The sequence below is a fragment of the Haliaeetus leucocephalus genome, unplaced genomic scaffold (assembly GCF_000737465.1).
Source record: "Haliaeetus leucocephalus isolate CR32 unplaced genomic scaffold, Haliaeetus_leucocephalus-4.0 Scaffold484, whole genome shotgun sequence".
Lineage (NCBI taxonomy): Eukaryota > Metazoa > Chordata > Aves > Accipitriformes > Accipitridae > Haliaeetus > Haliaeetus leucocephalus.
The window spans coordinates 1164180-1176531 of NW_010972920.1; the positions used below are offsets into that span (position 1 = coordinate 1164180).

The 12352-nt window shown below is 42.9% G+C and overlaps 1 protein-coding gene across 1 annotated transcript; it reads right to left on the reverse strand.

Moving 5' to 3' along the window:
• Positions 1-3400: 3400 nt before the first annotated feature.
• Positions 3401-11094, reverse strand: EPGN (epithelial mitogen). Its single transcript, XM_010575486.1, has 5 exons — positions 11058-11094; positions 10462-10551; positions 4692-4812; positions 3767-3919; positions 3401-3455 (listed from the first exon to the last, which is right to left on the reverse strand). Exons 1-5 carry the CDS (start codon positions 11092-11094, stop codon positions 3401-3403), a joined length of 456 nt encoding a protein of 151 aa, XP_010573788.1.
• Between the last annotated feature and the right edge of the window lie 1258 nt (positions 11095-12352).

A 12352-nucleotide genomic window follows, 5' to 3' on the forward strand; every position in this document is an offset into this window, starting at 1 on the left:
TCTTGAAATGACATGTTTTGGCACGTGCAGCTAATAGGAAGCAGAAGCTTACGATTCTGTTAATTATGCCATTACAGAAGGAGTCTGAGCCTGATAAATGAGCCAGGAAAGATGATCCTGATCCTCTGACAGGCCTGTTCTGCAGGAAATTCAGCACCGTAAGCAGCAACACACCATACTAGCCCAGTAGCATCTGTCACTTATCAAGGCAGGGCTCAGCACGGCTGAATCCACGAAGCAATCTGAGGCAATGCAGACTTCCTCAGCCAGGTCACTGCATCAAACAGCAGAGTGATTCATTCATGCAGTGATGCCTCAAACACAGCTTGGGCCTGATGAAATCCCTTAAAACTGCAATGACAACACTCTTCTCTCACATGGGCTACAGCCTGTAAACACTGCAGACTGATGGAGAAAGTTGCCATCTGTGTTGGTGCCACCAGCCTTGGATGTCTGAGAAGCTGGTAGCCTGCTCCAAGGTTGTGCTTCAGCATGCAGGGCATACAGCACCCAGGTGGCAAGGAACCCATTTCTGGAAGCCTCAATACCACTTGGAAAAAGAAAACGAAAATAAAGCAAAGACCTGCTTTTCCTTCCTTCTTCCCATCTTCATCTTTCCGCTTTATTCTCATTCTGCCCTCAGACAAAGTCTCATTTTGCATGGCACAGACTCATCTGGTGTTTCATGCTCAAGCTTTTTTTCCACTAGCAGAAATATCTCAGCAAACTTCCACTGGCTGCCTTGGACCAGAAAGCAAACTAGAAAAAATATTTCACTATTTAGTCTCCTGCTAAATTGTGGTCTAGAAATAAACCTTCCTTCCCAGTTATGTTTAACCAAACATTAAAAAAAAGAAGTCATTATGTGTTTGTATAGGTACAGAGTGTCTCACTGCCATCAGTACTGTCAAAGAAGCACTTGGATATCATGCAAGGCACCTGCTTGGTCACTGGTATGTAAAGGGTGACAAAAAAGTAAGAGGACATGCAAACGGTTAAACTCAAACAAAATCCATCTCTCCCTGACAGCTTTCTCTGCACAAGTGAAAGTCCAGTTGGTCAAACTCCCGCCCTTAGAACTCCTTTAACAACTGCACGTACACCCTGAGCAAGTTGTGTTATTGCATGTGCCTGCTCCAAGACCCAACCTCTGTGATGCAGAAGGGCCGGTCCTCTAGAAATTAATGCAACACTTGCAATGTGCATGCAGGAAGACACAACTCGCTGCAGAAAAGGAGATTCACTCACATGACAAAAGCTTTGAGGCTTTTCATCCTCTGGCCTGTCCAGCTCTAAAATTGTCTCCAAGATCGACGAGAAAGATCTCTCACCTGTGTTTTCCTGATGACACACGTGTTTCTAATATGTCTGTGCGAAGGGTGAAGGGTGGTGTGTGTGTATGTGTGTGTATGTGTGTGCGTGACAATGCCCAGATTGTAATTCATATCTAATTGCACTCTCACTACAGCAAACATTAGGGCAACTACTGAAAGCTGACGTGAAACTTGTGAAGAGCAGAAATTGTCTCTCAGTGAATACTAAGAAAAAGTCAGAAGAACGGAAAGGAGCAAACAATACAAAGATCTGAAGATTTAACTTGAGATGAAGAAAACAAAAAGGCTGAGAGTTGGAAAATCAGTTCAGTGCCTCTTAGAAAACACTCATGTCAATGCACAAAGGAAAGGACTGTCTGTCTCCATCCAGCTCCTCACCAACAATCCTTTCCATGTATGCACGTGTCACTTGCTCCAGTCTGTTGCATGGGGACTCCAACCAAACAGTGTGTGATGTGTTGTTTTATTTATTGGTATCAAATGGAGAGCCAAGATGACTCAGCTACTGACCAAGATCCCCCTGTGGGAGAAGCCCATTGAACTTCAGACCACTGGAGTGCCAAATGTACATTTACCCGTTCAAAACCCAGTCTTTCATACACATTTCAGCATTATCATTGTAGTCTCACAAATACACAAGGGTTTTTCAACAAATGACATGCATCCTGTTGTGAAAATTAACTCACATTAACAAAGAAATTGAGCTTTCCAGCAGGGCACCTAGAGTTAGGAGCCTATATCATCACATAAAATCCCCAAGTACCTAATCGCCTTTTTCTTGTAGATGACTAAGCATAGCGGATGCATTGACAATGTGCAACAGCTGAAATTAAAATCTCTTAGAGCCATCTCCAGTCTCATCAGCACTAGCAAACACTCCAGCTGTCAGTGAGTAGTCACAGTTAGTGCCACTGTCTTCAGAACCAGTTTTCTCCACTTTTCCTTGAACAAAATCTTTTTACCTTTGTAATTCTTCATAGACAAGATGAAGAAAAACAAGCATCTAATATGTATCTGTCTGTCCAGCGTGAACAAAATCCTTATGGTCATTTCTTTCTTATTTGAGTGGTCACATTGTGCACATAATGTAAGAATGGAATAAAGAGAGTTTGTTTCCTGGGAAAAGCTATACTGAAGTTTCATAACAAAATTCCAGCTTCTCTAGCAACTCAAGTCTTGCGCTGAAATCACGGTGCAGCAAGGTAATGTTCTGCATGAAGTTCTGTGAATTTCATGAGCTGCTATATGATGTTAGGGAAAAGTAGAGTTCTTTGTCAAGAACACAATAATCCATTTTGAGAAAGATGTCTGATTCCTTTGCTTATGAAAATAGTGAGAACTTGCCATGCCCAGAGGTGTCATGATGTAATTTTCCATGAATTGCTTACTCTCTATTCCCAAGTTTAAGTAAGCTTTTGAGAACCATCCATTTTCCTCAGTCCAAAGCATTTTAAGACTTTGTCCTTTGTGGCAACAGAAGCCTATACTTTGCTTAGCACACTGAAAATAACTGCTGTGTTGGAAGAGGGCTGTTTATCCACACACATAGGCAGCAGACACTGAAATCGGAACACAAACGGTTTCTTGTCAGCATATGACGTTCAGAATACAACTCCATTGTGAGACAGGTTGTGCTTTTCCTCCAGAGGAGAAAAAAGATGAAAAAAAGAAAAAAAGAAAAAAACAAAACAAACAACAAAAAACTGACAGAAAAGACCAGAGCAGAACACTGTACTAGGACTTGAAATGACTGAAAACAGCTAAAACCAACCAGTCCTCCCCTCAGCAAATATCAACCACAGGAGAGCGTTGAGAAGGCTACAAGCATCCTTAGCTGTTTGGACCTGCTCGTCTAGCAACCTTTACTAAAAAGAGGAAGTCTTTCTTCAAAAGTGAATGGAGCCCGTCAGTTCTGCAGGCGTTTGTTTTATGTACTCGCTCTGTCATTCCCTTTATTTCATCTCATCAGCGAGGCTGGGGTACCTGCCGGATGGCGCGGGGTGCCCTTCCTAGCAGAACTTCCTCTCGTTTACAGGCAAACTGGCAAGTGTCCCAATGCCAGATCTTCATAATGCTGTCTCGCCCATGCAGACTTTGTAGGGTGATTTCAACTTCCTGCATCTAAAATGGACAACATCATGTGATTTTAATCAGACAAATCTAAACCCACAGCCGTCTAAACAGAGCCTAAATCTAATCACCCAACCCATTCAGGCAGCCCCAGTGAAACCCATGTTTTAGATAATCGCACCATTTGACCCAACCAGCAGACTGGAAAGCAGAAGTATAGAATGTGAGCTCCTTTAAGATCACACTGCAAATCAGTAACAGGCAAAACCAACATGTTCCCAGGGCCCTCAAAAGTCTGCACACTGTTTCTTCCGGCCCACTATAATTCAGATGAATGTAGCAAGGTTACATATCTCCCATACCTCTTTCTTACGTAGCAGTAGATGACAGCAAGTATCCCACTTGTCAGTATTCCTACACCAATTCCCACAGCAATGTAGCGTTCATAAGAATTATGAGCGTATGAATTTAGTGTTAAATGTTCACACCTCTCACCATTGTAACCTGCGAGGCACCTACAAAATAAATATACAACATGCAAAAATTACTCAGAATTCCTTATGCTTTGTATTTCAGAAACATATGTTAGTTTTCATCAGTTTTAAACAGTTTAGAACAAGTCTAAATGAGGATGGTCTGAATCTGGTGCTCAGTCAGAACCTCTTCATTCCACCAAGACTACCAGTTGCCCCAGTCTATCTAGTTTAAAGCTAGCTCAAGTACTGCAGTCACAGCAGCAAATGCAGTCTAAACATACCCTCATCATGGAGGGTGTGGACAAAGAGCACTGTGCTCTGCTGATCCTTAGCTGCCACTATGTCTCCAAAGGCCAAAGCTGCCCAGTATGGATCCTAGAAAATTTTAAGGACACCGTAGTCCCAATTGTTGTGTAAGCAGTTGTGGAACAAGGGAGCTGCAGCTGCCATCTTCGAAGATCCTGCCTCCTTCATTGTGCTCACTGTGAAATCTACTTATTCCTCTACTACTTACTCTAGCACCAGTTATGATTTGAGATGCCACCATGGCAGTGACCTACAGAGCTATGTATTCTCCCTCTCCCTTCCTTAGTATTACACTAGCACAGCACTACTGCCTCGTTAACAGTCCTGAGCCACCACAGCACTCGAGCCTGTGCCAAGCTTTAAGCCTGCAAATACTTGACTGGCACTTGAAAGCTACGCTCTGCTGAAAATTAGTCACATAACATTAGTTAACATGTAGCAGACAAAGAAACAATGCTACTGTTGTTATTTTCTAAGAAGGGTACTTATAAGCAGTATTCTTTACTTGCATATGGGTTTCCTCAATTCGCTGTGGAAAGCACAGAGCCCATTGATGCAATAGCTGTGGTGTTCTTCAAGACAGGTCTGCATAAGCTTCAAGAGCTTTGGCTGCTCTGTGTAGTCTACTGTGAAAGGGGAAAAAGTCATGTTATATTTAGGGAAAAAAAAATAATCATTTGAATATATTTTCACAACTCAGGTTGAACAGACATTGCCTGCAGAAGACACTTAACGCACAGATTTACTGCAATATGTCTTGTGAGCAAATTCAAACACCGCTAAGCAGAACAAGCTTCTAAGACATTCCAGCATAGCTTTAGAGAAAGAACAAATGGTAAATAAATTGCTTGCTCTTGAGAAGCATGTATAAAAATGATTATGGGAGATTCATCCAGGGTAACATCAGCACTACCCAACCTGCAATCCAATCAGAAAAACCATCCCAGGAATATAAGGGGTTTAGGACCATGAGAGCATTGAATTATTCTCGGTATGCTTCCCAGTCTGAATGCAAATTATTAGTTAATTCCTTTTTTCTTTTCCCCATCACAAGAGAAACGACTGCATTTCTAACACGCCTGCCTGCCAGCTCTGCAGCTATGAGTGAGTGATGAATGGTGGGATTGCTCCCTCTATCCATTCTCCACGGTCTAATGTTAGCAGTGTCCGATTATGCTCATAAGCATCCAAACTGCCCAGATGGTCTTACCGTGCAAAAGCATGGTCCACTACCGTTAAGTTCCTGAACTTGCTCAAAATTATATGCAACCAGGCCAGTAAGCATGTTTTGGCTTTGAAAACACAGAAAATTACTACCTTACTCCCAACCATGGTGGCTCAAATGGGAATAAAGGAGAAGTCAGAACTGTTCTTGGGGATCTTATATCAATGTTACATACTGATAGAAGAGCGCCTGAGCTCAGGAGCAAGGCACCCTGCTGTGTAGGAGTGTAGAGGCTGTCATGAATCTGTAACATGGGAGCAGGGGTGCGGCAAGTGAAGAGAAAGCTCAAAAGCTTCACCATCAAAGGAAGTATCTGTTTGAACTGGTCTCTCTACCCAGTTACAGGAATCGCTGGTGGGGTGGGGTGTCCAAGCAGTCTTACTGTTTCAAGGGACTGGTTTAGTGATGGCTGAAGGTGATTTCCTAACTGAGTGTATGTCAACACCAGCTTTCGGTTATGACCACAAGAAAAATAACATCATGCAGGAAGGTGACAAGGTCTGCTCAGCAAGACAGTCGTACAGCAAGCAGAAACCTTCCTTTCTGACTAAGTGCTGAATCAAGGTCTGGAGATATTACACTGATGGAACCACTGGCATAGACATAAGCCTCTAGCCGTCCTGCGGGCAACTCGAGATCCCACAACACATTTTTCAGAATTAACACCACCAACCCCCTAAATTCCTGATCAAATTCCAGTTTGAGGCATTTAATGGCAGGAATCCCCCCTGTGCGCTCAAACTAGGTGATTTTTTCCTTCGTCCTTTATGCAGCTTCATCACAGAGATGACAACTGATGGCAAACAGCTGCTCTACTCTACGCCCGCACTCTAGAGCAGTTCACGACTTCAGTTGTGAATCGTGTGGTTTGGACACCTAAGAGTCATGATGCTATCACTGTTACTCAGATCAAACAACAGTACTTTGAAAATAGTGCTCTCTCAAACCTGACAAAGTAATCGGACTTCCAGCTTATCAAGAGACTTAGACAGAACAAGTAACAATTCAAGTCAGCTTGAAAAAGAAGATGTTGGTTTACTACACTTTCTCAGGAAAAGCTACAGAGGTGGAAAAAACATGTCTTGCTTTAAAATGAACTTCTTCGGGCTGAGAAAAGGGCATCTTTTCCATTCTGGTAAGGAAAAATCACAAGTTTCTCTTCACGCTGTGGAGATGGCAGACCTAAAGCTCGAAACACAGCGCTAGAAACTATAAACCAAACCCACAGTTTTGACCTAGCAATCAAATGACAATACATACACACTGAAGGATACGCCCAGACTGAGGCCCTATCTTTATTGCACACTACGATGCAGCAGGGGAGCACCTGAAGCAGCTCACAGACCAGATTTGTGTGCAGCATCACCTAACAGCAAGCTCTACACTACCACAGCTAGGTCGTCCCCATATACTGAAACCAGAATGGTATCGCTGCTACAGGAAGCCCCTGTGTAGAGCAGACACCCCCATAGCCTTGAACCACACGCTCTGCAAAGGAAGATGCTGGCGCTGGCTACGCGCGAGCTCTAGTATCAAGGTCTGGCTCTTTTCTGGCTGGCTCCGGGAACGCCGCCGACAAGCTCCGCGGACAGGCTTCTCAGCTTGGACAGTCAGCACAGGACCAGGCCTTGGAACGACAGATTGAAGGAAGAGAAGAACAACTGAAGAAAGGACAGATTTCAGGAAGAAAAGACAGATTTTATGACAAGAGATGGATGATACTATTTTCTGCACAGGAGGACCGTACAATGCTCGCTGCTGGGAAAAGCACAATGGAAAACAGAGCACGTGGTAAACGCAACACAGCTGAAGAGCTCAGCATGCCAAGGAGATCCAGGACACAGGAGACCTGCAAAAGCCCATTTTCACGTAGGCCTAATGTACCTGCAGACCAGCCACGGAAGCTCTGCAGGGAAGACTTTCACAAAATAGGCAATGGCACATTCACACTTCCCCTGTGCCTCTCCTCAAACACTTAGGCACCAACTGTTTTGAATCACCATTTCAGCCCAAAGGGGGCTGCTGAACAGTGCACTATGAAACCACTAAATGTAAGCACTCAACATGATGCTTTAATGTGCATTTCCTGCTGCCCAAAGTACTACTCTTCTACTGGGCCCCAAGAAGATGTCTACTGCACAGGTTTAGTATTTCACTCGTATCTCTGCCACACAGGGAAAAAAAATAAACGAAGAAGGTACAAATCTACACACCAGACTCATGAAATCACCAGCCACCTCTACTCAAACTTCCACCCGATGGATTCACACAGCCAGAACATCCCTCCTCATTTACCCCACCGGTGCCGAGAGGTGGCAGCCTTTCATCTACCAACGCCTGGAAGAAACCTCGCTTCATGCAGGTACATGAAACCTCTTCCCCTGAGTGCCGTGAAAGTTAGCACTGTCATTAGAAACAAAGGTCAGCCTAGAGCAGAAGCCTGCCTAGAAAGCACTTGAGATAAACACCTTGCTGTGCAGGCGACAAATGAGCAATACATTCCTCCCTCGTTGTCAGGAGCAAGAGCTTTGTCCATTGTGGGTTGCAAGATCAGATCTTAAATGTACACACTAAAATTCTAAGCGCTCATTATTTTGACATTGCAAAAGTACAAACTACCTCTGAAAGAATGATGAGTCTTGAAAACAAAAAGAACGATTTTCTAACCCATCCCAGAGCATTATGCTAATTCATATCATATTATCCACCTAGATACTAAATAAGCTGTTGAATAAACACATCCATGTGCCCTTTCATGTCACGTGAGGAAAGAAAAGCATGCTGTGTAAGCACTTGACAGTTGCTTGTAACTGAGTCATTCAAACAGATACACTTGGCAAGATCTGACATGAAATCAAAACTACAGGTAGTTGGAAGCCTGGGCATGCCAAAACTGACAGACCGGCAACAAAAAGAGTCAGCCACTAAGACCACGACAGCTCAGCCTTCAAGTATGGTGCGTCATGGAAAGTCAAGAAACGGGAGGGAGGGAAGGGGTCAGCCCCAGGTTCAGGGCCTCCCTTACAGGCTGCACAGAAGCAGCAGCTCATGGCAATGAAAGGATCTCATTTTTCCCCCAGTAAAACAACCAAGCCCTTCCCTACCCCTAGCTGCCCATTTTGCTACAAAGGCTCCCCTTCAGCCCAAACTGTGTCAGAAGTTCTTTATCCCTACCATGTCAGCCCCCAGCCAGGCATCCTCTCCATTACGTTTTCGCCCCCGGCTGATCACTAAACCTAATGTTTCCTAGGCCCAGCCTGATCTTGTAAATAGGAGGCAAATGGATTGAGCAGAAATTAACATCCCCAGAGGACTTGCAATCCCACAAGAAACTGCCAGTTCCTCCAGTGATACTTAACCAGGAATTCATTTTCTTCGGATCCAGTATTACTGAACCTTGGTTATAAACCTTACTATAAACTTAACTTGCACAGGAATAGGAGCTACAAGAAAACTTCAGAGAGATACAGCCAGTTTCTTTGGTGACTCTTTAAGCATTTCTTTTCAATCTTCTTTCTGGAAATGCTGTTTTTTAACTTTTCAGTGGCTTTGTAAAAGGTCCACTGAAATATACTTTTAACTACCCGTGTAAACGTGTGCTTGTATGTTTGAGAATTTGCTTCCACCTTTGAGGGGAACACGCTCTCAACTAAAAGCGCTGATATCTAGCTGAATTGCAAGAGTCACAGCTACCATAAAGGTACATGGGACAGTAACAGACATGGCTGTGTCCCTGTAAATAAGCCTCTTATTTGTTAAAACATGACCCATAACTCCTGCTTTCTAGAAATAACACGAACAGGGTACTTAACAAGTCACAACATAATTCTACTTCATTATACTCCTGTTTGCTGTATGCAACTCTGGAAGAATCGTGTCACAGACAAATCCACTAAACCAGACCACAGTGCTGCGCTGATAAATCAAACTACTGCACTCAAAAATCAACATCATCGTAACTTCACATACATATGTATGTGTATATATATAAAAAAATATATATCTTACATACATATATATGAAACCCACTTATATAGTATTTGTATATGTATATAGTATATCGATGAGTGTATATTAACACTGTACCCCTATGACAAAGGTAGGAAAAAAAAAAAACAAATGAAAAAACAGTTTGACTTGTCATGAGAAAAATAAAAAGCTTATGGATCTACTAAAAAAAGCTTGTAAGACATTCTGTGATGACTTACAATTAACAGAAGATGATTTGTATGCATGTTTATGTTCTTTTTAAAGTACAAAGACATTAATAAGTATCACGGTTAAAATCCTTTCCTCCTTTACTGACCTGCCAAAACCTCAGTTCCAAATCGCACAGTTCTCCAAAAGTAATGACATCACTAGCACCTGAAGTAACATCAAGAATGCAGCTTGCAGGATAAACACAGCGCTCTGGTCTCAGATGTTGGCAGGTAAATAGCTTGAGTTCACATTTCAGTCAGAAAAGAGAAAGAAAGAAAAGAGAGCGCTAGCACTCTGAAGAGGGCTGTGGAAGCTGTGATAGCCAAAAGCAAAACTGCAACAAAGAAAGAAACTACTGAGTAACAGTAATGAGAAGGCATCACTTGAAGTTATGCTTGCTGCATTCTCACTTGAGTGCATAAAAATTCACGCTGAGGACAGCTAGAAACCAAACACTAGTTAAAAGTAACAGAAATGGCCATCAGAAATGCAGATCATCCATCTCAATTAGCCTTAAATTATCTTCTTCAAATTGTAACTGACTTTGGATAAATGATCCTTTAGCTGGTCAACACTGAGCCTACCCCAGCAGAGTGGCAGCTATTACTTCAGAGAGGTTTTTAAGGCTCCTTGAAGAAAGCAGCTCATCTCACAAATAAAACGCACACAAAATTCAACAGTGTCCAAGTGACAGGAGCATTATAGCAGCTATCATCATAATAGATTTTGTTGGGTTTTTTTTTGTTTTGGGTTTGTTTGAATTTTCGGTTGTTTGGGGGTTTTTTTTGTTGGTTTGGGTTTTTTTTTAAGTGACAGATTAATAGAGACGAACAGAACAAAAAAGAAATACCTTCAGCGTTGTTTTTTGTCCAATTATTCCATAGGTCTGTGCTGAGGGATGAAACAGTAATAGCTGACTCTTCACTCAGTGCCCCCATTGCTGTGTAATGCAAATAGATGCTTACTGTAACAGAAAAACTCAATATATCTATTCAAGGTTCATTTCATCCAGAAAACATGTACCCACTTAATACAATTCTGATATGATGCAGCAATACAATAACAATTAATTTTAAACATTCTTGCCTCAAACTTCCTTATGCCACAGCGTAATAATGATTGTGGGGAAACAAACCATTGTTTGCAAATTTCCAAAATACACATCCATTCCGTTCTCCATTCTGTTACCTTATGCAATATACAACACAGATACCTGTAATATACTACAATGTTACACCTATTTACCCGTCTAAGTAGCTTCTTTTCAAAGCATCTAAACTATGCCCTATCAGTTAAAATCTCATCCAGTTTTAAAATTTCTACAGTAATTCTGTTTTGCAACGTCTTTGCATGCTTCCCACCCCTACTGCTTATTTCAGAAAGAGTGAACTATTGTTCAACAAAGCCTTGTATCTTACAACATCGAAAAGCCTCCTCCAAACCTACCTTTCAGCAAAATATAGATTAGCATTCCAAATGCCATGGCAAGCAGCTGCTTTAACACCTTCTCAACTCTTCTTTCCAGATGGCTCGCTTGCTCTGCTTATCTGCGCTCCTGTGTTTTCTCTTGCACTTATATGCCATGAAGCGTCATCTGCTGTTCTCACCAATCAAAAAAAGGTGCATCTGGCAACAACCTCAACCCCCAGGGCAACCACACATTTATTTAGGAAACTGCTATTATCTAGCAATGGGATCAGGTTTTCTTTTGAAACCTTGGTTTCCTATTACCTGTGGGCATAATTGTGCATGCAAAGATACAGTTTTCAAGAGAGACCTGCTATGTGCCAGAGCAGATCAACGAAATACAGCAAAACAGAGGTGAGCAAAATGAAAAATGACGTATTGTGAAAAACATGATCTTTCTTTCCCTCAGCAATGTAGGTCTTGTGTTACTTCCAGGAGGACAGTCAGCATCCAGGATGCTACTCTGGAGTTCAGGGTCCAGGGACCAGCCCCTGCTTTGGTTTGCGTTCCTTCCTTGGTCCTCCCTGTACCTCAGTTCCCTGCCATCCAGAAGAGGAACTGCGAGAACAGCTAGTGCCGAGATTAGGAAGTGATCAGACACAAAGATAATGGATGATGTTCTCCATCAGTGACTGCCAGCAAGAGGCCTTTGATCACAGGCTCTGGCGAGCCCAAGGGGCATGCTAATCACTTTTCATTCAGCCTCCCTGTATGCACAACGCTCTGAAGCAAGGCAAGCCACCAGCCCTGCGCAAGGCCTGAGATTGCTGGCTGGAGCTACACATGGCTGTGCGGGGCAGAAGTCGAAAGCTGGCAAAGCACAGGCGCCGAGAAAACACAGACTGAAAGAGCAGGTAAGCTGCTGCCTCCTACATTAGGCGATCCCTTCATTACTCCTGCCCCTATACTACCATAAAAGCCCGTCTCTACCTTTTCAAGAAGCGGGTATGCATCATGAGAACAATCATACTTTTTACATATAGCATTTGTAGCTCTCTAAGACATGCCTGTCATACACATTTCTTGCACTAAACCACTCTCCACAGCCCCAAATGCTGCGCAACTTCCTCGCTCACAGGCAGCTTGGAACAAGTAGGACTGGTCCCTCTGAAGGGTACTTACGCAGCCAAACATACTAGAGCAGATCATCAGAAAGGCCCAGTTCAATAATGTACACACACATCAACAACCCGACTCTCACCGAAGGAGAGCTACACACTTCACCCCAGCAACCACCTTTGCTCTCTCAGCTGTGAGCTCCAAGCAAGAAAAAC

What these genes read in the sequence shown, in the direction of transcription:
- EPGN (XM_010575486.1), bottom strand. Translation starts at nt 11,094, where the DNA reads ATGGCATTTGGAATGCTAATCTATATTTTGCTGAAAG. An exon ending in AATCTATATTTTGCTGAAAG is followed by an intron (nt 10,552 to 11,057) that starts GTAGGTTTGGAG and finishes TGCATTACACAG; the next exon opens with CAATGGGGGCACTGAGTGAA. An exon ending in TTGAGGAAACCCATATGCAA is followed by an intron (nt 3,920 to 4,691) that starts GTAAAGAATACT and finishes TTTATTTTGTAG; the next exon opens with GTGCCTCGCAGGTTACAATG.